The following is a 26,747-nucleotide window of genomic DNA, read 5'->3' as shown; positions in this document are numbered from 1 at the left end:
AAAGCTTGACCATGACTTACAGTTAAAATCATTTTGATAATATAAGAAAGTTCCTTATGTTTGGCTATATCCAGTTGATGAAAAAAGAAGGTATCTAAACGAGTGATTTTTTTATCAAAATTAAGAAATTTTTCTATACTTATTTTCATGTCATTTCTTAAAAGTATAGAATACTGAAGCATGACTGTATCACTTTGTGTTGCAGATATATTCTTTAAACTAACAAGATAATGTAACAACCTTTTTAGTTTATTTTGATTAAACTCGATTGATGATGCTTTGAGTTCGATTGGTTCAAAACAACTTGCATTTGCTATGATTGCAGAGTCTAGCGGGATGCGTTTCAACAGATTTTCCATGGTTTTTGTGAGAAATAAAACACATTCATTTCTAAACTGTTTTACTTCATTAAGTGAGATTTTATCTTTTTTTAAAAGTTTTTTTATTGAAACTTCGGCGGCAAAACCTATAATAACATCTTTCCTGTGAAGCAAATAATCTTTTTTATAGAGATCTAATTTTTTTAAATCACTACCTTTTTTGCAACTTTGAATTACTGATGGTTTAATGAATAAAGTTAAAATATTTGTTATCAATTCCCTAAGATCATTGTACATGTATGGAATCATTGGTTGATCGGTCTGATAGAGTGTCAAGTAGGTTTTGAACAAACTGGCAACATAACTGAAAAATTGTGATTTTGAAACAGTCAAGAAGTCATTCGACGCTTTTTGAACATTAAAAAAACTTTTTGAGGAAGGCTGTTTGGACTTTGACAATTTTTCCCAAAATCTAATTAATTTTACAATGTTGTCCCATATTTCAATTAAACGGTCTGAAACAACTTGGTCTTCAATCCATCTAGTTGAACAGAAACTTAATGGATAGTGATTTGACCCAGTGACACTACTATAGTCATCTCTTTTCGCAGGAGTATCATGCAATATTTGATATGCTCCCTTAAGAATACTTTTTAAATTCCATGATGTAGACTCAGAACCGATCTTAAAAGCTCCGTATATTGAATGCAAACTACAACTCCCAATGTCAAATAAAGAATTTAATTCACACTCATTTCGGTATATAGAAAGTTCTTTAAAAAACTTCCAATTTGTATTAGGCCCATCCATAGATACTTGGATCATTTTTGATAAGTCCAGACATTCTATTTCTTTATTAAAACCTTTAAGTATATGCGCTGCAGAAGAGTGTCCAAGAAAAACTGAATTCAAATATCGCACATTAACCTTTTCTAGAGTATTCCAAAATCTAACAATAATATCCATTTGACACTTTTGTGTAACTTTTTTAAACTTTCATCAAACAAGACAACATAACATGGTGAACTTTTGATGGTTTCAAGAAGTAATGATTTAAAATATGGTGCTAACCCAAAATTAATCATATACCCTATTTTTGTTCTTCCTAATGTTAGTCCTTTTGCAACTTTACTATCTGGAAACATACTAGTAAATAATTGGCTCATATTAGCAGAAGCATTGTTTGACAACCCATACATAACAGTTGCAAGAGCCCATTTAATTTCAGATCTTGTTTCTTCATTAGAAGCAACAACAAGTTCTAAAGTTCTTTGACCGACTGCCAGGGGTACTGTTGGTGTAATAGTAGAATTTTTTGCAACAGGTTTGAAAAAGTGACTTCCGGATTTAGCTAAAATATTAACTTGGTGCTTTTTACCTTCATTATGACTTTTAACTGCCTGAACTCCCATATTTGACAAGTTAAAGGTTTTGCAGCAACTGCAACATCTAGCAAATTTATTGTCATTAGTCTTTACAAGCCATTCTTTATATTCTGGGTGACTAAGCCAATCATTTTAAAAAAATGTTTGATCCATTTTATTTATTATTATAACTCTAAAAAAATGCATTCTTCTTACAACCATATTATTTATTTATAGATAAAATGATTACAAATTATAAAATTGAATATAATACATTTTTATATTATTTTATTTCGGGTCCATCTATCCATAAAAGATATCACGCAAATAGGGTTGTGGTCAAGATAAAAAGGGAAAAAAAAGTACAAGGGAAAGGAAGGTTATCAGAAAAGGATGTCACTTTCTAGATTTTTTATTTCAATATTTTTATGAAGCTATTTTGAGATAATATTTTTTATTTTATTTTTTTAAAAGTGTGGCAACACTTTTGAAAAATAAAAATGTTATAAACATCATTGTGAGATTAAACCAAACCAAATTTAAAATAAATTGTACAATTATATAAAAAATTACTAATAATATACATTATGAATTTTAACTAGTTTAAACTATTGTAAATAATTTGATAAATAACTATTTTACAAAAATGGGAAAAAAAATTTCCCTGAGTATTCCCTGATAAAAAAAAAAAAAAAAAAAATTCCCTGAGTTTTCCAGGTTTTCCCTGGGATTCATGCTATTTCCAGGTTTTCCAGGTTGAGTGGCAACCCTGTAAATTGTATTACTAAAAACAAGTAGAAAATAATAGAAAATATGTTGTTTCATTAAAACTTTGCTTGTGTGACCAGGACATCAATATTTTGAAATTTGTGAATTTTCGAGAGAGTACTCGATTTGTATGGAATACTGAAAATTCTTTTAAATTATTCTAAACTGCTAGAATTTCTTAGAAGGTCCAAGAATTTTATAGAATATTCTAGAACTTTTAAGAACCCTTTAGTACTTTTAAGAAACTTTCTAAACTTTTTATAACGTTCTTGAACTGTCCAAATTTAGCCACACAGGTATAAAAGCACAGGTGATTCTAACTTATATTTTAGTTCATTTTATTGATGAATAAAGGAATAAAGAACCGTAGTTGAAGATTTTTAATTTGAATGGCATCAACAGGCTGTTTGCATCCAGCTGATGCATTCACTACATGAGCGTAGCAAATTTATAAATACAAGATTAAAAAGGTATTTTATGGAAGCAAGTCAATATGTGAGGCCTGCAAGGCATACTTTATCTTTTGGGAAGCAAGACAGCTATATTTATTACTCTTGATATTAATAATCTTGTTATATTATTATTACTAATATTATTATTGTTTTTGTTATTGTTTTTATTATTGCTATTATATATAAAGTCTATAGTTTCTTCTACAGTTAGTTTTATAGTAATAATCCTATCATATATTTTTTTTATCATGTGCACTTGATTATAGTTAGAACTTATATATTTTCTGAAATGTCTGTGCACATTTGTAGTTTAGAATGAATATTGTAAAATCAGAAGCAGAGAAACAACATACTTGCAACCAAACCCTTGAGAACCAATTGCTATTGAAACAATCCGATCTTTAACATCCTAAGAATAAATTAAGATCCTAAGAATAAATTAAGAATAAATTAAGATCCTAAGAATAAATTAAGATTATTTTAAATTTTTTGAATCCTTTTATTATTCTTTGTTTCATAAATAATTATGATAATTATGCTCTATACTAAAAAAAATATTTATTTTAAAGATATGTTAATACATAATTATTTATTTTTGTTTGAACAGATTTAAATATAATAATTTCCATTATTTTAGAATTTATTAAGACTAAGTTGGTGTTATCCATAAAGTGATAAGCAGTAAAAAATTTAATAAAAACATTCAAATCATTGATAAAAACAAGAAAAAAATGATGGTCCTAATATTGAGCCTTGCAGAACAGCATTAAAAGAATTATCTAGTTCTGACTTGATACCATTAGTCCAAACAAATTGTATTTTATGTAAAATAAGGAAAAACAAGAGAAAAAGAACACCTCTAACACCGTAGTGTTGCAGTTTGTCTAGGAGGATTGTGTGCTTAACAGTCTCAAATGTTTTTTTTATTTCAATAAGTCACTCAACATTCAAGATTTTTATTGTTGTGGGCTTGTCTAATTTCCTCTGTTATTTCTATTAATGAGTTGAGTGATTGTTGCAAAAACCATATTGATGTTTGTAAAGACATATATTTCTCCAAAAAATTCTCGAGCCTGTGGAACATTTTTTTTTCAAACAGTTTATTTAAGTTTGAAATATGAAAAGGAAAAATCTTACATATCTAACTAGAACTAAAATGAATTATATTAAGGGTAAACAATAGAAATATAATGTGAATATAAATATAAATAATAATAGTAACAAACAATAACTACAAATTAAAACAAACACACACACAAAACTAATCTTCTAATTCTTTTTGGTATGTGTTTCTATTTTCTTTAAAATTGTTTATTTTATTTTCTTTTCTTACTTATTTGTTTACTTTTTCTTTATTTTTTTACTCTTACACCTGCTATTTGCAAAGACCTCCGAAGATTATATATCAAAATTGAAAATATTGTCAATATTGTCTAATATCAATATAGAAAACGCTTAATCTAAATTGAATAAACATATAATAAAAGTTTTAAAATGAACCCTTCAACAAATTTGTTTCTGATTAAAACTACACTAAATATGTGACCTAACAATATTTTCAATTTTTACGTAATTGTCTGTTTCAACTTATAATTATAATCAGTTTTATTGGAATCTTTAATTACTTTTTGTATTGCATTTTGAAAGAAATTAAACACTTTTGACTGTTTTAACTTATTGCAACCTTCTTGTTGTAAAGTAGTAATTTTCTTTTTATTTAAAAAAAAGTTTTTAGTATTTCACTTTACTTTATTTTATTTAATTTTTATTCATTAAAAGATTAAACCAAAATTATTCCGGAAGTAAAACAATTGACTTGTGTTAAAAAAAATTAAATTAGCCTGATATTTTAAAAAAATATATTGTTTATGTTAAATTTGGAATCCATTGTATTCTGTTATATATATGAAGGCTCTGATGATGTCTAATATCTCAGATGTTACTTAATTAAAAAATTGTATTGTCAAAAAAATAAACAAATTCTAACAAAATGGGTAACACTTTAAGATAAAAAAACAAAAAATATGCTAAAATCATTAATAGGTTGAATTTTTAATAGAATGTTTTGTTTTATAATAATTTAATTGCATAGTTCCTGTCTTACACACTGACTTTATACTGTTTCTATACCAGGGCAGGGAAGGGAGTAAAAGGTTGCTTTAACTTTTTCATGTTTATTTAACTAAGAAAGCATTACAGAAGCTTATCTAAACCACACAAATGGGAAACCGCAAAAACACTACACAAGTGTGGATGTTAAACTTTGTTTAAACATCTGAATAAAGGTAAAACAAAGTTTGTTTAATATAAAAACTATTTTGCATTGTCATGAAATTTTGCATTGAATAAAGTAAAATGCTCTTTTGTTTCAGTTATTTATTTTAATTTAAGGGATTTAATGCAACAGCATAAGAAATCTGCCTCCTGAAATTAATAATTCAGTCAATTTTTATGAACATTTCATAAAGAATTTATTCAATACATTGGTTTTGAATTAAGGTCTCCTTAATCAAGTTTGATTTGCCACTGAACTTTACTGTCATATAAAGTAAACAAAATTAAAAAAAAGATCTTCTTGATTGTGAATTATCTTGTGTTTTTCTAGGCTGCAACTTTACCTCAGAAATAACTAAATCATCACACAACTAAATTTATCTAAATGTTTTAACATATAGAAAATGCATTAACAATAAATGTTTTATATACAAAACAATAAAACTTTTATTGTTATATAAGTACAATAAAACTAATGTAGCAACAGCATTAACAATAAAAGTTTTATTGTATACAAAAGAACTAACAAGGAAAGCAAATTCAAAGCACAATTTTCCATGTAGTTGTGTAAAGTGGGGATATTTTGATAAAAATTATTATTATTTGTGTCAATCAGAGACATGCATAAATTTTTTTTTCTAAAAGACCTCTCACATTATCAAAAAACATATTACAATCAAAAGTTAAGATCATGTGAAATCGCTTCTTATCTTCTGTCTCCCTCATGCTTTGTGTCAATACACTTACTTTGCTTTCTTTCGATAAACTTTCATTTACTGATATCCATTCTATTTTACCTTCTCTAAAATTAAAAAAATAAAAATTCCTTAATAAATTTATTCAAACATAAATATTTAAAAAAACAAAACGATAATGTATGCATACATATGTGTATGTATACATATATATATATTTATATATATATGTATACATATACACATATATATATGTATGCATATATATATATGTGTATATATATATACAACCAAACATGTGGTAGTGGTGTAGTGGTAGAGTGCTCGCTTCATAAGCATGAGGTTCAGAGTTTAATCCCTACCATGTCCCTGGTAGTACTGCGCTCAACTTGTTTATCTGCGCAGCGGCTTTGTTCGTCAAGGTTCGTGTCACAGAGCTATAGAGTTGAGAGAGGGTTATAACCAAAATTAAGTAGCCTCCTCGTCTGAAGTGGCCATTACAGCCTTGAGGAAGTGATATAACAAAAAACAAAAAAAATGTGTGTGTATATATATATATTATGCATATATATATATATATATATTTATATATATATATATATATATATATATATATACATATATGTATATATATATATATATATATATATATATATATATATATAAAATACACACACACACACACACATATGCATGCGTATATATATATATGCGTATATATATATATATATATATATATATATATATATATATATATATATATATATATATATATATATATATATATATATATATATAAAGAAAGCAAAGTAAGTGTAATTACACTTGCTTTGCTTTCTTTTGATAAACTTTCATTTACTGATATCCATTTTATTTTACCGTCTCTAAAATTAAAAAAATAAAAATTCTTTAATAAATTTATTTAAACATAAGTATTTAAAAACAAAAAAACAGTTATGCATACATACATATGTGTATGTATACACAAGCACACACACACACACACACACACACACACACACACACACACACACACACACACATATATATATTAGGGTTATTCAAAAATAGGTCATGTCAAAAATTTAAAAAGAACCCTAGCTCATGATCTGCCCTGACTCCAAAATTTTTACAAAATTTTATTTGAGCATCAGAAAGGTCCACATAGAGGGCAAAAGTGTCCATTTTTGTCCCATTCTAGGAAAAATTTACTCTGCTTGTGGGACCCTTGAATCTTAACCAATTTAAAAAATAAACTATCTAATAATATGGTAATGAGTTCTACTAATTAATTTTCAGGGGCTCTTTTCATAAATATTTCTTTATGTAACTTCAAGATGAATGAAAAAAACATTGAAAATCACCAAAACAATAAATATTTTTTGTATACAATAAAAAATATAAGTGTTGATACACTAGCGTGTAAAAGTCTTTGGTCAGTGTTTGAATTGTCTATAAAAAACAAATTACGCTCATTCATTTCATCAATTTATTACTAATACATTTCTCAACAATATTTTAATTTAATTATTTAATAATTTAACAAGATTTTACTCTCATCAATATGACTACCTTTGGCGCGGATGACAGCCTTACAGAGATTTGGCATTTGAGTGAGTAACTTATCTAATTTTTTTAAACTTAAGTTTTTCCAGGTATCTTGGAGACATTCCGAGAGACTATTTATATTAGTTTGGAACATTATGCATACCCTTATGTCCAGCTCATCCCATAGTTTCTCTATAGGATTTGTATCAGCTGATTGAGGAGGCCAAGTAATGATTTTAAGTACTTTCTGCTTTTCTTTTGTCTTCAAATAATTTGAACATAATTTAGAAGTGTGTTTAGGGTCATTGTCTTGTTGAAAGACAAACCCTTTACCAATATTACGAATACCAGATGGTACCGCATGATGAATCAAAATACTATGGTACACTTTTTTATCCATTGTTGATTTGACTTGAACTAAATCACCAGCTTTTTCTCCTCCAAACCACCCCAAAACATGACACTACTACCTTCTATGTGTTTCATTAGATAACTCAAACAAATATCATTAACATGTTCACCTACCATCGTCAGACATATAGACATCTTCTGGTTCCAAATAATTCAAACTTTGATTCATCAGCCTAAAAGAATTTTTTCCAATAATCAAATGTCCACAATTAACGATCTGTTTCCCATTTAAACAGTTTTTTTTTATTTACATCCCAAAACAAAGGTTTTCGACACACTATACAACCATTTAGTCCAACTTTACATAGTTGTCACTTGACTGTATCAACTGATATTAGAGTTTTTCTTTCTTTATTAAATTTTTTTTTAATCATAGTGGCTGGAGGTCACCTATTATGTTTGCTTGTAACTACAATATGTTTATCTTCCATCTTTGTTGTGCATCTCAGTCTTCCTGTGCGTTTTTTAGTTAAGTTCAACCATGTTGTTCTTAATCGTGTTAATGTATACACTTGAATTTTCAGTCTTTTTGCTACTTTATCACATATGTAGCCTTCTTCAGATAAAATTTTATTTTGTTTTCTTATTTTAACTTATGTTTACACAAGTCTTGCTTAAAAAAAATTCAATTTCAGGTTGTTGGTATGTGTACAAAATTAGAAATTACATTCAGTAACTACACATACAAAACCTGTCTACAATGTATATTCAGTAATAAAACTTTTGTTTGTATACATACGTAGAAATTTCCAAAACAAACTCAGGGTTTGTTTTGGAAATTTCTACGTATGTATACAAACAAAATTTCCCTGCATTTAGTGTCTATTTATAATTTAGGAAAGCAATTATATGACTTATGGATTCAAACTATATAAAGAGATAAATTTAAAATCAAGAAATGTAACGGTAATGTGAAATACAAAAAAAAAATTGTATTTTTGTATTATTCTTTTTATTTTGCAAAATTTACAAATTGCTTTAAACGTTTTTTTTCATTTATATCAAAATTAGTCTATTAGACTTTTAGTTGCTTTGCAAATTCTTGATTTAAATCAATTCAATTTTATTTCTAACTTTAACTCCTATAATATAGTCTAGCAAGCATTTAAATTAAGCAAACTTTAGCAAATAAACTAGCATCAAAATTGACCTTTAACATTAAATTAAAAAAAAAATCCTAATTTACCTATTAATAAAAAAGAAAAGAGTATATATCGGTGCCTACCAATCGGTATATATATATACATGTATATATATATATATATATATATATATATATATATATATATATATATATATATATATATATATATATATATATATATATATATATATATATATATATACACACACACACACACACAGATATATATTTAAAAAAAAAGTTGTTCAAAATGTCTTGCTGGATATTAAACAAAATAAAATTATATAAAAATTATATCAAAATTATATCAAAAATAATAACCCACAATCAAATTGTGGGTGCACCGATGCATTGGTGCACCTCTCTCTCTATATATATACATATATATATATATGCATATATATATATATATGCATATATATATATATATATATATATGCATATATATATATATATGCATATATATATATATATATGCATATATATATGCATATATATATACATATATATATATATATGTATATATATAGAGCTCCTCTCTCTCTATATATATACATATATATATATGCATATATAATATATGCATATATATATGCATATATATATATATATGCATATATATATATATATGCATATATATATATATATGCATATATATATATATATGCATATATATATATATATGCATATATATATATATATATATATATATATATATATATATATATATATATATATATATATATATATATATATATATATATATATATGCGGTAGTGGTGTAGTGGTAGAGCGCTCGCTTCATAAGCGAGAGGTTCCGAGTTCGATCCCCACCACGTCCCTGGTAGTACCGCGCTTAACTTGTTTCTCCGCGCAGCGGCCTTGTTCGTCAAGGTTTGTGTTTCGGAGTTATAGAGTTGAGAGAGGGTTATAACCACAATTAAGTAGCCTCCTCGTCTGTAGTGGCCTTCTAGGCCTTGGGGAGGTGAATTAACAAACAAAAAAAAAAAAAAAAAAAAATATATATATATATATATATATATATATATACACACACACACATAGAAAAAACATGTAACTATTTTCTCTTGGATATTTGTGAGAATAGTTTATAACTTAACTTTTAAATTAATGAATTAAATAGCTACTATTTAACATTATTTTTTATAGGTTATAACTAATATAGTTTTTTTAATATTATCTAGAGGGGGCTTCTCGAACCACATAAAATCTATTTAGACCCAACTATAGGTGAGAAGCAGCATGCTAAGTTGCAAGATATTGCAAAAAGGCATCATTAGAACAAAGAATTTTTAAATGACATTGTAATGAAACGTTAATTAGTTAACCTCTCTTCACTTCTTTTTTTTCTTTGTTCATTTCATTGGGTAGACACGTGTTTACAATATCCAAAATGCTCATTATTAAGTAAATAAGTAAAAGTAAAAAAAGGCTAGAAGAAGTGAACTTCCTGTAACCTATCTAATATCTGTTATGACTATAGCAATATCTATTTTTGTTTGTTACATAATTAGAGGTGTCTTACTATTATTATTATTATTATTAGTTATTGTAATAGTTCACCCATAATCTAATATATATATGTTTAATATATACCTATAAGTTACTATATGTATGTTTATGTTCTGTGCAAACCTCTGTTACAGTGTTACTTCACCCGTAAAATACTAAATGTAAGCTTGTGTCTCTTAGAAACTTTGGTTAACTCAGTTACCAACTAGTAACTACAAATTTTTTTCTTAATGGATTTCAAAAATATCCTATCTAATGCTTTAAAATGCTTTCAGAAACAAACTCTTTTAACTATTCCACATCAGGTCATGTTCAGGATGAACACGATCACTCTGCTACTGGTAACATGTAATCCAGTACTACATGTACCATGTCCTGCTGTCTTGAACAATTCACTTTTCTAGGCATAAGCTAGGAAAAATTAAATTTGATTTAAAATTAACCTGTCTTGGGGCTCTTGGTTGAGTAATTGCTAGAGACAGCGTTTTGATAAAAATCTTGGGCAGATATTAGGTGCATCCAATCCTGTCCTGTAAAAGGCCTCCAAGGCAAATACTTTAGGGGTAAGTCAGGATAAATCAGGTTTGAATCTTCCAAATATACTTTTATGTGCTGTCACTTAGCACCTTATTACTTAATCACTTTTCTTTTTGTTCTTTATCATATTCCTTTGTCTCAAAACTGCACTCTTTTACATGTTATTTTTGAACAAATTGATAAAGTCCTTTCTCTTATCACTCTATCAATATTGTTGTTATAAGCAATTTAATGCTCATCACAAAGGAAGGCTTGCATCTTACACCACTGACCCTGCTGGTACTACAGTTTATAACTGCTGTATATCTCAATCTCTTAGTTAATTTTGTGACTTGTTTTCTTGACAGCCCTTATAGCTTACCTTTACTCCTTGACTTGCGTCTTGTCTCTGACCTTAGCTTGTGTTCACTTTTTTCTTGTTCTCTTTTAAGTGGTTCTGACCATGCAATGATCTCTTTAAATCTTTTTCTCATACTTTTTCTCACTTCTCATGTACTATTATTGCACTACTATTACTACTCTAAAGCTGACTGGAATTCTTTTCTTTGTGATGGTCCTTAGGCTGATTTCTTTTCTAATCATTTTTTTCATCTTTTTAACAAGAACATTTCTTGTGAGAAAAATATTGTTTTATTATTGCAAGAAATCAATTTAAAAAGATCCTGTCTGATGCTAACTTTCCAGCTTACTAAATCTAATGTCATATTTCAGAAGTTAGGTTCTAGAGACTTTTGGAAACTTTTTAACTGTGTAATTAACGAAAGTTAAATATTTTGTGCAAAGAACTTTTCTAATTTCACTCTTGAATCTAATGGTCATATTCTTCAAGCCATTCAGGGACAGGGTTAGGGTTAGGGTCAGGGTTAGCTAAACCCTTAGTGTCAGGGTTACCCTAACCCTAACCCTGAAACCCTAACCTATTGTTAGACATCCGAATCACTCTGGCTTTCGCTGCTAAAGGAATTTTTCAGATTAACTCTTCTGTGGCTTCCAGACAACATACCTGTCATAGCTTTACAAAAGTGTTCTCCAAAATTCATTTAATAAGTGCTTAATTGATTCTTGTTTTCCGGCGGGAAAACAAGAATCAATTAAGCACTTATTAAATGGTTAACGGAAAATAAAAACGAATGTATTTTAAATTTTTTTTGGATGCAAAGTTTTTATTTGTTTATTCAAATTTATTTATTTTCATCAGAATTTTATACAAATTGTTCACTTGTTTTCACTTGTTGATTGCTCACTTGTTTTTATTTATGCATTCACAACTGTGGACTTTCGCATATCTGGAATTCAACGTCGATGTTCTTCCACAGTTTGTAAAACATATTGCAATTGAGTTTCATCTTTTGTCAAGATTTTTATGTAATCTGAAACAAGTTTCACCTCTCTTTCAGCTCATTCACAACTTTCATAGAATTAACAATTTTGTTTGCTTCTAGGTATTCGGTTGCTATACTCCATGTCTCTAGGCAATGGTCCTTCATGAATGTCCAATTTATTCCCAGCACTTCAAATACATATTTTGATCTATTTGTTACAGTCATCTAAGTACATTTTTACAATTGTATCCATTAATCCTTTACCTTCAAGCCTTTTTACTTTTTTTTTTTTTTATAGCTGGCTTTTCAAGTGCAATCAACATTTTTATGGCAGATTCAGCAACTTCTTTTTTAAATATTTTGAAATTATCCAACTTCTTAATCAGTATCAGGTCATTGTGAGGAGCAGATAAAGAGATGGGAGCCCAAAACCAGTGTTCCATGTAAATCAAAATGGAAAAAATTTAAAGTTTTAGAAGATTCTTCTCTTCATTTTTTGTTAAATGAAATTGATGTCAAAACAAGTATATTTTAATAGAGTAGAGTGCTTTTACCATCCATCGTGCTTGGTGCATATCACCAGGAGTACAAAAGGTTATTCCGCCTTGACCTGGAGGAGTTTTTCCAAAAAAAATTATCGACAGTTGCAAAAATTCTTTGTAATCATCACGAGGTAATTTTGTTCCTAGCAGATATTTACAGCAAATTCTATTGCTGATGGTACAAGCGAACCATACACTTTGAAGTCTGCATCAGTTAAGAGCCAAGATTCAGAATTGAATTTACTCCACTAATCACAAAATTGTAGAAACAACTTGATCTCTGAACCAGAAGATGCTCCAAAGCAAGTTTTGTAAACATGGGATAAAATCACTTCATGAACGTGGTGTCAAAGGCTGTGTGTAATAAAGACTTTCCAATTAATTTTTCCAGCAAGGTACAAGCACCTGAATGAAATACCTGTATTGCTTGAAGTAGTATCAAAACAGAGTGCCACAATTTTGTCATATGAAATGTTCCAATCTTTTAAAACTTGTTCTGTTGCATAACTCATTTGTTTACCGGTGCATCTATCCAGTTTTGGGACTGACAACAGTTTTTCTACATCACATCCTGTCACTAATATAGGCAGTCGATCCACTTTATCTCTGCTGTTCAAATCAGGTAACAATTTTTTGTCCCAATGAACAGTTAATGGAACTTGTGGCTTGAATTCTAAAATGATTCTTTTTGTAACTTCTTTACAATTTCACATTACACATACGATGTGCACATTAAAGAGATTCATATGATGTTGAAACATGTTCAATATTGGCACTTAACCCTTGACAAATTGTAGACAAAACCAAGGAACCAGAATGATTCGGAATTTTCAAACAATCAAGAGCTAAACAAAATCCTGGAGTAATCACTTACTTTTTATTTGTTTCTTCCCTCTTTTTTAGTTTTTTTGCTATTGATGGAACAAAGTCATCTACTTCATTATCAGTACCCTGAGAGGAGTCTGATTCAGTCAAAACTGGGTCTGTGACTGTTGAACACGTTTTTTTCTTTTCTATCTAGCTCTTTTATTTTTCTTTCTTTGTTTGCTATTTTTCTGTCTAAAATACGCTGTTCTTGTTTGAACAGTTCACAATTCAACTGAACTCATGTAGCCTTTTCTTCCTTCTCTTTGTAGTATAAGAAATGTTTTGCCTTCTTCTATCGTGAATAATTTTAAAGCATCTTCATGAGCAATATCAAACAGTTCTTCGATTTCTTGAGAAAAAGTTTCTTCATTTTTCTGCTTAGTTTCTGTTTTGCCTTTATTTTATATATTTCTTTTCAACTTTCCGTATTTCTCAACAAGTTTTTCAACATGTGTTATAACATGATAACGTTGTCAGAACTCTAGCTCTTTGCCAAAAGTCTAGAACCAGATCTATCACAAGACCTGCAGTTTCTCTTACATTGTTGTTATTTTTAAAGAAAAAATGAGTTTGCAAAACTTGCTTTTTAGATGGCAACTTTTGTCCCGTGATCACAGCTATAACTTGACTAGCACACCATACTTTATTTTGACTTCTAGTCTCCATTATAAATTGACTTCGAAAATATCTATCAAATTATGTGTTTTTAAAATGTATTTTCATTCAAGATAAAGAACTCATTTGGAATTACAGGATGATGCACTAATTTCAGCAGTAGTGCAATACTGATACAATAACTTAAGTGGATGTTGAAGTTTTACAGTGGTATTTTATTTTTAACTTATTAATTTAAAAAAAATAACAAAGTTTATTATGCATAATGACTCATTAGATTAGGAAATAATAAAATATTGATAATATTCTCAACATAATTAGTAGAATAGATGCGATAAGTGATGAGATATATGAAAAATTGTGTGTTCAAGCAATCTTGCAAAATTAAAAAACTGGCTGAGCAACCCCTAAACATTAACATACTCCATCAAAAATTTCCCAAAATCATTTTTTCATTATATGGAACCAAATAAAAAGTTGAGAAAGCATAAGAAAGAAAAAAATATTTTTTCCAATGCATTCATTTGTCACCCTAAAATACATCCAAAATTTCATATACATCCATAGTAAATTTAGCATCCCCTAAGGTTGCCTTATCCTATTGCGCCCACCATTTTCTTACTCCTGATTTCATTCTCCACCTTCACAAATTCAATATTTGTTTCTACACAAAACACTGCCATCATATTTGGGCCGGTCTTCCAAAAGACAGGCTGGCCCAATTCTATGACACTATTCTTTGTTTTCTAGTAACTTCCAACTTAATAGTGGTTGTTTGCAACCTTGTTGGGAGTGAAATAGTTTAAAATAAAAAAGAATAAAGAACAGTATATAATAAAAAAATGAAAAGACTGATGATAAAATTGAAAACATTAACTCATTGTGTAACTCAGTAAAAAAAAAAAAGGTTTGTGTTAAAAAATGTTACAGCAACCCAATTTTTTAAATATATTCTTAATTCTCCAAAATTCTTAATATATTATTGGATTCTTATTATACTATTTGGATTATTGATTCTCACTAATCCAAACTCACAAATAATAGTTTAAATAAAGATTGAAAAAAACTTTTATAATATTATAAAAACTCATACTTTTTTATAGGATATACTCCAGAACCTAAAAAAAAAAAATCATGCAATAAAAACAAAATTGTAATACTGTTACTTAAATGTTATAAAAATTCTTAAATAAAATGTTAAACAAATAATAAATATTTTATTATAAGATTTATTTAAACTCTAATATATATATATATATATATATATATATATATATATATATATATATATATATATATATATATATATATATATATATATATATATATATATATATATATATATATATATATATAAATATATATATATATATATATATATATATATATATATATATATATATATATATATATATATATATATTATACGGAAGTTACTGGAAAAGAAAAAACTTTATAAAGCAAAATAATGACTAACAGACAATTTAAAAAATTGCAAATTATATGAATCAGGAAAACAAGATAACGAGAGCGAATTCCAAAGAACTGATGTTTAAGGAAAAAAAATTGACAAAGAAGAATATTTGAAGCACTTAAAAATAGTCACAGTAGGAGTCCTCTTACTGTGTCATCCTGATGAGACTTATTTGAATGATGAGTCACATGAGAATGAAGTTTAGTAGAAGGCACAAGAGACACTAGCTTTTTAGAGCACTGTCCATTATAACATTTATATAAAAGACAAAGAGGAGCAACATTACAACGAAGTGATAATGGTTGACAGTTGGCTGCAAGAGCAGGTCCAATTATGTTTACAATGCGTTTTTGCACCTTGTAATGAAAGAGAAAAGCCATTATTAGAAAATCCGCTCCAGATATGAGAACAGTATTCCATACAAGATCAGATTTAAGATTTTTAAAGATGAAGAATAGAATCCGAAGTAAAAAAGTAGTGAGCACGATAAAAAAATGCAAACTTAGCAGATGCTAATTTTGCAATGGATTTGATATATGGTTTCCAAGAAAAATCGGAAGTAAGAGTTAACCTTTCGACCCTTATCTAATGCACCATAAAACCTATCGGTTTTTACCATTATCAAATTAACAGTGAAACAAGAAAATCGAAATCCATATTGATGATCAAAAAGTTATTAGATTCAAGATTAGAGATTAAGTGATTGTTAATTAAAGACTCAAAAACTTAACTAATGATAGGAAGAAGACTAATGGGACAGTAGTTAGACGAGTCAAATCGCTCCAGAAAATTTTTTAAAAATAGGGATAACAGATGCCGCTTTCTGGCTGGCTGGAAATCAAGACTCTGATAAGCACTTGTTAAATAGTTTTGAAAGTATAGACAACAGCTCCAGAGAAAACTTCTGCAAGACTGTATATTGTCTGATATACAAGCTATAGAAGAGTCTAAGCAGGAAATCACTTTATTTAGAGAAGCTGGAGTGATACAAATGTCAAGCAATGGATCAACTTGTTTGTCAACTATATCAGGTAGGTTGTGATTAGTGGATTCAAGAGATCTAATTGATAAAAGATTCTTAGCAAACAAATTAGCTTTGTCTTTAGGTGAGGTAACAATATTTGAACCATGCAAAAGAGGTAGAATAACAGATTTGCTATTATTATAGACACTGTTAAAGATTCTCCAGAAGTCGCTGGAGCCTAATTTTTGAGATAAAATACAAGACTTTATTTCTACTCAAGAGCCATCACAAAGGAAATCACGGAAAGAGTCCCAGTCAGCTTTAAGGTAGTTGTAAGAGGTACAATGATAGGGGGATTCTGATGATGAATAAGAATAAGATAATAGCTCTAGAGAGATCACACTGTGATCAAAAGCACCTATCAAGAAACTAAGCACTGACTAGGATCAGAAACAATTCACAAGTCGATTAGAAAAGGTAAATGATACAAATTGTCCGGATAGTGAGTTGCAAAGTTGACTACTTGTGTTAAAGATTGAGAAAACTGCAGAAACACTGACACAAGAGCCAAGCCATTCAGTGTGATGAGCATTAAAGTCACCAACAACAATGATATTGGCTGAAGCATGAAGAGAAAAGGATTGGTCAATTTAACCATCAACACTAAGATCACAAAATGAGACAGCTGAACTCAATTCGTCTCACAAAGAGTAAGCAGGTCTGGTGAACTTTGCAGGACATATGACACAATAGAAAAAAAGTTACTTCAAAGACCACAAATATGAGTGAATGATAGATTTAGGGAAAATGGGGATGACAATGGTTTTTTGTGTTTTATAGTTTTTATACTTTAGTCATTTATGGATTTTTTTAAAGAACTTGACTCAAAGCACAAATAGTACTCAGTACGTTATTATATAGTCCAAGCAATTGTCTCATTACTATTAATAAAACCATAATAAAGGGCTCCAAATGTGGCCTTGACTATGCACACCAAAAGTACGAACAGGGATACCAACCATGCACAACATGGCTTGACTAATACTTTACAGTTGGTAATGAAATCAGATTCTCTGAGTGCTAATCACAAATTTGAGGAAATCTGACTACCAGCCAGCCTCAGAACTAGAAAACTGAGTTTTAGAGCTGTATCCTATTTAGGAGATAATTGAATGAATTGTTTAATCATAAAAACAGAGACACAAGCAAAACCCATGCATTAAGTCAAGAAGATTCACCATTCTAAAATGAAGACCTTAGTGCTAAAAGTACTTAAGTCACATTTTGACAAAATTGAGTTAATTAGTAATTTTTTTTAACACGGTTAAACCCTTTGTACTGGATAAATTGCAACATTTAAAAATGCACCTAAGCCCCTCTTTTAAACATACCAAAAATAAGAATTATACAATTTTATGGACAAAAAGTACTTAAGTCCTAAATTTCGGTGCTAAAAGTTCTTAACTTAGCTTTTCCCGCCAAGTGGCTGTTAGAATTAGTTCATAACTTTAAAAAAATGGCGGACGAGGCGAACGCTATCTTACCCAAAATTAAATCCAAAGCCAAAAAAAGAAGACTAACAACCTCAAAATGGAAAAGAAATGACATTAAGCTGGCTAAAGTCAGAAATAACAGTATATATATACATATATATCTATATATATCTATATATCTATATATATATATATATATATATAAATAAAAAAAAAATAAAAAAAAAAAAAAGTAAGATGAAAAAAAACAACTTCTTTACGGTACTTAAAGTTTCATGCCGTTTGCGGCACTCATCAGCCATATATTTAAATCAAGAAAAAACCGTTCAAAAATACTATTATTATTATTTGACGTCAGAACTCATTCCATTGTTGTTTTCTTTAATTTTGTAATGGTTTTTTAATTGTATTTTTGAACGGTTTTTTCTTGATTTAAATATATGGCTTATGAGTGCCGCAAATGGCATGAAACTTTAAGTACCGTAAAAAAGTTGTTTTTTTTCATCTTACTTTTTTTTATTTATTTATTGATCTATTTTGTGATTATTTCACTTTATATTGATCACTCTCAAAACGAAAAAATTGATTATTATTACATAATCAAAACAACAATATATATATATATATATATATATATATATATATATATATATATATATATATATATATATATATATATATATATATATATATATATATGTATATATATATATATATGTATATATTATTGATATTTAAACTTGTTTAGTACTAGTTATGTTATATATGTAATACAAATATATGTCATATACACATGTTATTATTTCTAATGTTATTATATATAATATAAAACTATATATTTTTTATATAGTTTTATATAAAGCACACTGTGTGTAGTCAAAGTGTGTTCACTTTTTGTAGCACTTTTTTCTTACTCACAAAAAGTGTACATTTTCCTAATGTACTGAGCAGTAATAAATTAGTAAAAAACACCCAACTTATATCTTTTCTAATTGCATGTAAATATTTATGTAACATAAAATGACAACATTTAAAACATCAATATTTAATTTAAAAGAATTATTTCAGGAAAAGCTAACACATCTTATGGTAAAAAGCTGAAGCCATCAAGGAAGCCTGCCATAATTGAATGTCGTTGTAGATGTCTAACTAAGTTCACAGATATTGAAAAAGAACAGATTTTTTCTGCATTTTCTGCTCTTAAAGATCATGATGAACAAAATACATATCTGCAGGGTTGCATAAATATAACCCCTGTCAATAATATTCGTCGAAGACCTAGAAAAGAAAATGGCAAAGAACAAAGTAGCTTTTTCTATTCAGTCACTGCAATGGATCAAACTGTTACCGTTTGCAAAGCAGCGTTTCTTGCAATACATGGGGTAAAGGAATCTAGGCTTAAGAGAAAAGTTCTTAACTTTACTGTTCCCATTGAAGATGGCCGGGGTAAAATTAGAGATTGTGTTTGTGATCACATTGAACTGTTTCCTGCACGTGAAAGCCACTGCAGCCGATCAAAAAACAAACACAAAAAATACCTGGATTCATCTCTGACTGTGGCAGAAATGCATCACCTATTTTTAAAGGCAAACCCAGATCTTATACCCAATGATTGTAAATACTGGCTTTACCTTGACATATTTAACTTTGAATTTAATATTAAATTTGGATTTCCAAGAAGTGACATATGCGATAAATGTAAAAAATTCTATTATTAAAGAGTCTATTAATGATGCCATTCTTGTAAATAAATTGAAATTTCAACATGAGCTTCACATAAAGAAAGCTAATGTGTTAAATATGCAAATCAACGAAGCCACAGAAGCTGCAAAACTAAGCAAAAACACTGCAGTGATCTGTTTGGACTTTGAAAAAAATTTACCGCTTCCTCTAACTTGCATTGGACAAGAATATTATAAGCGCCAACTTTGGATTCACAACCTGTGCATTCATGACAATGTAAATGAATCTGCTCACATGTATCTGTATGCTGAGCATTTTGCAGCTAAGGGCCAAAATGAAGTCATTTCATGTTTGGATCATTACATTTTTGGTCTTACATCTACAACTACAAAGATTGTGATTTTCATGGATAACTGTTTTTCACAGAATAAAAACCGTTACATCTTTGCTTATCTACAAAGAATGGTAAATAAGAATGTCTCTATAACACAAGCTTATGTAAAGTATCCTCTTCCAAGACATAGCCGAATGCCTTGTGATCGTAATTTTGGGCGCATTGAAAAAAGGAGAAGAAAGAAGGACAGGGTAATTCTACCTTCACAGTGGGTATAGCTTGTAAAGAATACAAATACCAGAAAACCATTTAATGTTGTTTACGTAGAACATCCTCTTACAGACAACATGATTCAAGATGGAACCCCAGTTGTTAAAGTACTGGACTTTAAAAGAGCTTATGATCCTTTAATAAAACCAGTAACTGGAATTAGCAAGTTTAGAGGAGCAAAATTTGAACGAGGCAATGTACCACTAAGTAGAATTTCATTGACCGGAGAATGTTGTGATGTCATAAAAACTTTAAAATGTAGTAAAAAACTTTCAACTATCCTTTCACTCAAACCTAATAGAGCATACATAATTTTTTTGCCTGTTAAAACTGCAAAATTTCATGACATTTGTGATCTCTTAACCCATGTCAATCTTCCCAAAGGAGTTACTTTTTATAGCAATATTCATGGCATAGATGGAGACACGAGTGACATTGAAGATATAGAATAGACTTATTTCTTTATTGTAATAATATGTTGAAAAATTACATTAGTTCTGTGTTTTTTTTGGTGCAAAAAGTACCTAACTCTCCTAATAGGAGAAAAACTACTTAAGTCCAAAAAATAAATTAAACATATCTTCTAAAAGATTAAGGCGTAAGGCTTTAAAATAAGCAGGTTTATTCATTATAATAATGCAAATGTATAGGAGATGAGAAATTCATTAGCATGTCTTGCCTGATTTCAGGATCAGTTTGAATATTCAAACTCCATTTTCTCAGAATGACTATTTTGTGACTCAAGTACTTTTAGCACTAAGGTCTTCAAATAGAAACAATATTTTATAAATACATCTATGCCAACCTAATAGATAAAGAAGGGGTGCAAAGCTAGTCAACAGATAGAATCTTTTTACCCCTTAAGTCTTTGCCTAAGAGGCCTTCTACAAGAAAGTAGCCGTATGCAATTAACGTCAGCCCAAGATGAACATTTTTATTGAGACACCATCTCTAGCCTTTACTCAACCAAGAGCCTCTAGGCAGGGAGTATCTTAAGTCAGAGTTGGCTTCTCCTAGCCTTTGCCTAATATATATATATATATATATATATATATATATATATATATATATATATATATATATATATATATATATATATATATATAATAGTTAGATAAGTTATAATGTTCTCCAGAGTTTTTAAAAGTTGGAACCACATATGCTATTTTCTGGCAAGCAGGAAAACAAGATTCAGTGATTCAGTCAAGTACTTATCAAACAGTTTAAAAAGAATTAAAAAGTGTTCTGGAGTAAACTTTTGTAAGACTATAACAGGAATGTTGTCTGGACCAAAAACCATAGAAGAGTTTTATTAAGATGTGAATTTAGCAACGGAAGCTGGGCAAAAAACATGAGCAATTGGCTTTGATGACTCACCCTCTGCACAACCCTGATTAACGCTATATATAACTACATATATATATATGTATATATATATGTACGCTATATATAATTACATATATATATATGTAATTATATATATATATATAAATATATATATATATATAAATGTGTGTGTGTGTGCGTATATAAATATTTTTTTTTCTCATCGTTTTTATACCTATTATATGTACAAATTTAAATTTAAAAAAAATTTCAGAAATGAATAATTAAATTAAAAAAGAAAAATTTAATTAAAATCTTCTTACTTTTGACAACAAGACTCATAGAATCTTTACTCCGAAATATTTCAAGCAATTCATCTTTAATAGATTCTTGAATAGGAAGATCATTTATGCAAAATATTTCGTCACCTGGCTATGTTTAAATACTATAACAATTATCAAATCTTATATTGATATATATAAATATGTATGTATGTGTATATATATATATATATATATATATATATATATATATATATATATATATATATATATATATTTATATATATATATATATGTATGTATGTATGGATATATATATATATATATATATATATATATATATATATATATATATATATATATATATATATATATATATATATATATATATATATATATATATTAGAGTTATGACTTTTTTTCAACCCCATGCTCCCTGTACGGTAGTTTAATGAACTTTTATCTATAAAGCACGAAATGAACTATTATTTGCATATCTTTTAAAAAAAGTTCACCCCATCATTGAAAAATCGATTTTGACATAAGTACTACTATGTATTCAAATGTATTTAGAATGTCATAGTCATGTAATGCAATAAACTTTCAATCCAACAATGGCTCAGACCGTTGGCCTTGCTCTTGCTTGTTGCATATAAGGAAAAGAATTTGTCTTTTTTTTGCATGACGAATACATTTCCTTCATTACTTTGATTGCGCACTCTGTGCATCGATTACTTCTGGGGATCTGTAGTATGGATGACTCTCACTTCCAGTGATTTTTCAAAGAGCTTAAAGCCTTCTTGTATAGATTCAGTACTTCAGCCAAGTTATTAAAGTCATTTTCATTGTTTAGTTAGTCTGTAAACCAATGGTCTGCCCAGCCATACAATGTAAATCAACATACTCTCTTCAGAACTGTCCTTGTTGAAGGAATTTAAATGAAGGCTAGGATCGCTAGTATAGCTCTAGAATTCCACCTTATATTGCTGATGTTGAGTAATTTCTGAAACCAAGCCAAGGGAAATTACCCTTTTCATCAAAAAATCGGAACATTTGAGTGAAATGAAATAAAAAATCCATATCATCTCTCCAGCCTGATGTTTTGAGAATTACTTCTATTCCATTATCAAACTGTGTTTTCAGTTGTTCGCACTCCTTCAACAGTTGAGATACAAAAGGATATTCGATGTTCGGCAATCGTGTTTTACTTCCAAGTTCTTCATCCATCACCAAACGGAGGATTCTATCTAATACATGGTGTTGACAACTGATAAACTGAGGTTTGTTGATGAGTTTCTCTGTGAACATTCGTTGCAATATTACAACAACACCATTCATTTTTTCCAGTGTTAACACAGGTGGTATCTGCAACAATCATCTGTATTGAATTCCATATGTGAAATATTGAATTCCATATGAATTCCAACTTTCCATATGCAATTTTTTAATCATTTCTTTTTTCAGCTTGATTGCCTCTTTGATTGCTGACTTGTAAATAGCTGATTAAAATGGAGTTAGGATATCAATGCCTTCACAAGCCAATTGCTTGCATATGTTAGCAGCTTTGCTTGTTGATACTCTCATGTAGGTCACCAATGATGTTTTCTGCTTGGTGTAGTAGTCTTATCTTCTTCATTGTTTTTATATTCACTGTTGTCAGCCTCAGAGTCAGAACCACTAAAACCAGGATAGTAAGATGATGAGTTGGATGACCTATTAGAAAGTTTTTCTTTTAGAGGGATGGGTCATTTCTTTACTGGCTGCTTGGCCTGTAGAGTATCCCACTGTTCCATTGCTTTCCACTTGGAGATGGTACAATTGCTTGTCCTCGGAAGATAACCATGTTCCATCCACTTTAGTAATATCAAAAAATTCATCAAGGGGTTTGAAGCTTCCCTGCTTGACATCTTTATAATATTGACACATTCATTATGCATCATTCAGTATTTTATCAAGGTTTGCTCGTATAACTTGATCAGATACATGAGAAAAATTCAGTTTGATCTTCCACAATTTGGTGACTTCTTCAAGAATTTCCACTATTCGCTCCTTTCTTCCTTTGATTTTTGGTCCAAAGAAATGGTAGCGTTTGATAATTTACTTTTGGAGAGGCATTTGGCACTTTTCTTCCGATGCATATTCTTCCAAAGGGACCATTCTTTTTTCTTTATATGAGTCTTCAAATTTTACCAGATTATCAGTCCAGACCTCCTTGTTCTTATAAATGCTACTATCGCTAGGCTTGTGTCACCATGTGTAGGCTTGCATGTTGCCATGTGTAGGCTTGCATGTTGCCATGCTTCTGTAATAACTATAAAACTAGATAAGCAGCTATATATACACAGTCTAAATTGTTCTAAAATATTCTAAGTTGTTCCAGAATGTTCTAAACTGTTCTAGAATATTCTTAATTGTTCCAGAGTGTTCTAAATTGTTCTAGAATATTCTAAAATGTTCTAGAATATTCTTAATTGTTCCAGAATGTTCTAAATTGTTCCAGAATGTTCTAAATTGTTCCAGAATGTTCTAAAGTTGTCTAAAATATTCTGGAATTTTCCAAAATGTTCTAAAGTTCTAAACACTTCTAATCTATACAAGTTTTAAATGATTTTCAGCAAAGTCACACATAATAGTAGTAGCAGTAACAAGATTAAATAAATGACAATTCGTAATTTTAATTATGGGGTGACCTTTTTTTACAACCTAGAGGAATTGAACATGTTTTCAATGTTTTCTAACAAAATTTCATTGATTTATGACAGGAAATAATTTGTTTAAAAAGTCATAACTCTAATATATATATATATATATATATATATATATATATATATATATATATATATATATATATATATATATATATATATATATATATATATATATATATATATATATATACACACATATATATATATATATATATATATTTTTTTTTTGTTGTTTCACCTCCCCAAGGCCCAAAAGGCCACTACAGATGAGGAGGCTACTTAATTGTGGTTATAACCCTCTCTCAACTCTATAACTCCGAAACACGAACCTCGACGAACAAGGCCGCTGCGCGGAGAAACAAGTTGATATATATATATATATATATATATATATATATATATACATATATATATATATATATATATACATATATATATATATATATACATATATATATATATATGCATATATATATATATATATATATATATATATATATATATATATATATATATATATATATATATATATATATATATATATATATAAGGGTGACCCAAAAATGCAAAAAAAAAAATTTTAAGGTGTCCTGTGGATTTTGCTAACTAGTATGAGTTCCCAGGAAAAATTTTAAGTATGCTAAGTATTTATAAACAGATATATTTTACATGTTTATACAATAAAATAATATCTTGTACATTGTATAAGATATTGGATATGATTATTTCAGACATAAATAATACATGTATTATAATGTAAAAAATCAATTAATTTAACAAATTTCAGCAGACAGCATTTTCCTGTTCAAGCTTACCTAACAAAGGAAATAGTAGATTAATGCTGATGTACAATAAAAATACTTTTGTTTATTTTTGTATGTATTATTTTATTCTTAATCATATTGACCATGCCCACCAACTCTTTTCCCCCTCTTATCCTTACCCTAAATCCAAGAACCTCACCAGCCCACTGCTACTACTGTCTGCCAAGTTCTTATTATATTAATACTCAATACACTTAAAAGCACAGTTTATTAGTTTTTATATTTAACTTTATAAATGTTAAAATCATTTCTTTGTTCAAAGATTTGAATATTTCACAAAAATCGGAAGAGCTAAAGCTAAAAAAGGAGCTTTAAAGCCAATCAATTACAACCCAAGAACACCCGTTTATCTCCTTAAAACTCCACTGTTCTCTCTACCTAGCAGGCAATTGCCTACTAATGGTCATGTTATTAGATACTTTCTGTACATTATTTCCCCCAGGATTAAAAGATTTAGACCAATCAAGACTAATTTTGCTTGTGCATAAAATCTTCTTGAAGTATGAAGTGCAAAGGAACTTACGGGCCTTGCAACGCTGTGACTGGAGAACACTGTTTGCTTGTGGTTTTTTGAACTATGTTCTTTCAGAAGTAAGCATACTAAACAAGTTTCTAGAAATTTACAAGCAAAAAATGAAACCAAATGCATCTCAAAAGCAGCGAGAAAAGTTCCTGATCATGACAGATAACCTGTTTGACATCAGTTCTCAACAGTTTGAGTACACAATGCATCAGGATACTTCTATGACAAGAGACAGTGCTACAATAAAAGAAGACCTAGACTTTCTTCAAGATCAAAGACAAGACTGAAAAATGTTTATCAGTGCTTGCCTTGATGAAGAGTTAGAGGGTAATAAACATTTAAGGAAACTAAAACTAATTAAGATTTGTCAAATATTTAAACATTTTTATATACTAAATTTCAAAAGTTTTTATTTATTTAGATTGAGAGAAGAATTGACAGATACACTAGACACGAAGAGCTATGGAAGAAAGCT

The 26,747-nt window shown here is 28.7% G+C and overlaps 1 protein-coding gene across 2 annotated transcripts in view; it reads right to left on the bottom strand.

The window, feature by feature from the left end:
• LOC100211463 (metacaspase-2) overlaps positions 1-26,747 on the bottom strand; it is an 84,232-nt gene that overhangs the window by 28,564 nt on the left and 28,921 nt on the right. For both annotated transcript variants that reach the window (XM_065791322.1, XM_065791323.1), the window contains exons 7-10: positions 22,260-22,368; positions 15,486-15,510; positions 5,926-5,980; positions 3,258-3,313 (exon numbers count right to left, since the gene is read on the bottom strand). In XM_065791322.1, the coding sequence (XP_065647394.1) occupies positions 3,258-3,313; positions 5,926-5,980; positions 15,486-15,510; positions 22,260-22,368 (245 nt within the window). The remainder of the gene's footprint in view (positions 1-3,257; positions 3,314-5,925; positions 5,981-15,485; positions 15,511-22,259; positions 22,369-26,747) is intronic.

Source organism: Hydra vulgaris, chromosome 02 (genome assembly GCF_038396675.1).
Source record: "Hydra vulgaris chromosome 02, alternate assembly HydraT2T_AEP".
NCBI classification, from domain to species: domain Eukaryota; kingdom Metazoa; phylum Cnidaria; class Hydrozoa; order Anthoathecata; family Hydridae; genus Hydra; species Hydra vulgaris.
This window is presented reverse-complemented; position numbering and strand designations above follow the sequence as displayed.